Below are 304 nucleotides of genomic sequence, written 5' to 3' on the forward strand. Positions count from 1 at the left end.
TTTTTGTGTGTGTGTGCTGCGTATACACCCCAGAAGGAGGATAAGAGAGTCTCCTTTTCTGATGCTGCAGCTCCAGCGGGCTGTACATACACCCCAAGGCCGCAGCAGCAGCAGCAGCAGCAGCAGCAGCAGCAGCAGCTGCAGCAGCAGCAGCAGCAAAAGGGGGGCCCCTCAACAGACACCCCAGGGGGCCCCCCCTTCACCCCACACCCCACACCCAATGAAGACAGCCACAGGAGACAAACAAACCTACCAAATGAATGTATGATATATATATATATATATATATATATATATATATATA

General features: G+C 50.7%; 1 protein-coding gene across 1 annotated transcript in view; it reads left to right on the plus strand.

The window, feature by feature from the left end:
• EMH_0091390 (uncharacterized protein) overlaps positions 1-224 on the plus strand; it is a gene marked incomplete at both ends in the record, with an annotated part of 1309 nt that extends 1085 nt beyond the window's left edge. The window contains one exon of the mRNA XM_013501721.1: positions 77-224. Coding sequence (XP_013357175.1) covers positions 77-224 — 148 coding nt within the window. The remainder of the gene's footprint in view (positions 1-76) is intronic.
• Between the last annotated feature and the right edge of the window lie 80 nt (positions 225-304).

Source organism: Eimeria mitis, genomic scaffold (assembly GCF_000499745.2).
Source record: "Eimeria mitis Houghton genomic scaffold, Emh_scaff7411, whole genome shotgun sequence".
Lineage (NCBI taxonomy): Eukaryota > Apicomplexa > Conoidasida > Eucoccidiorida > Eimeriidae > Eimeria > Eimeria mitis.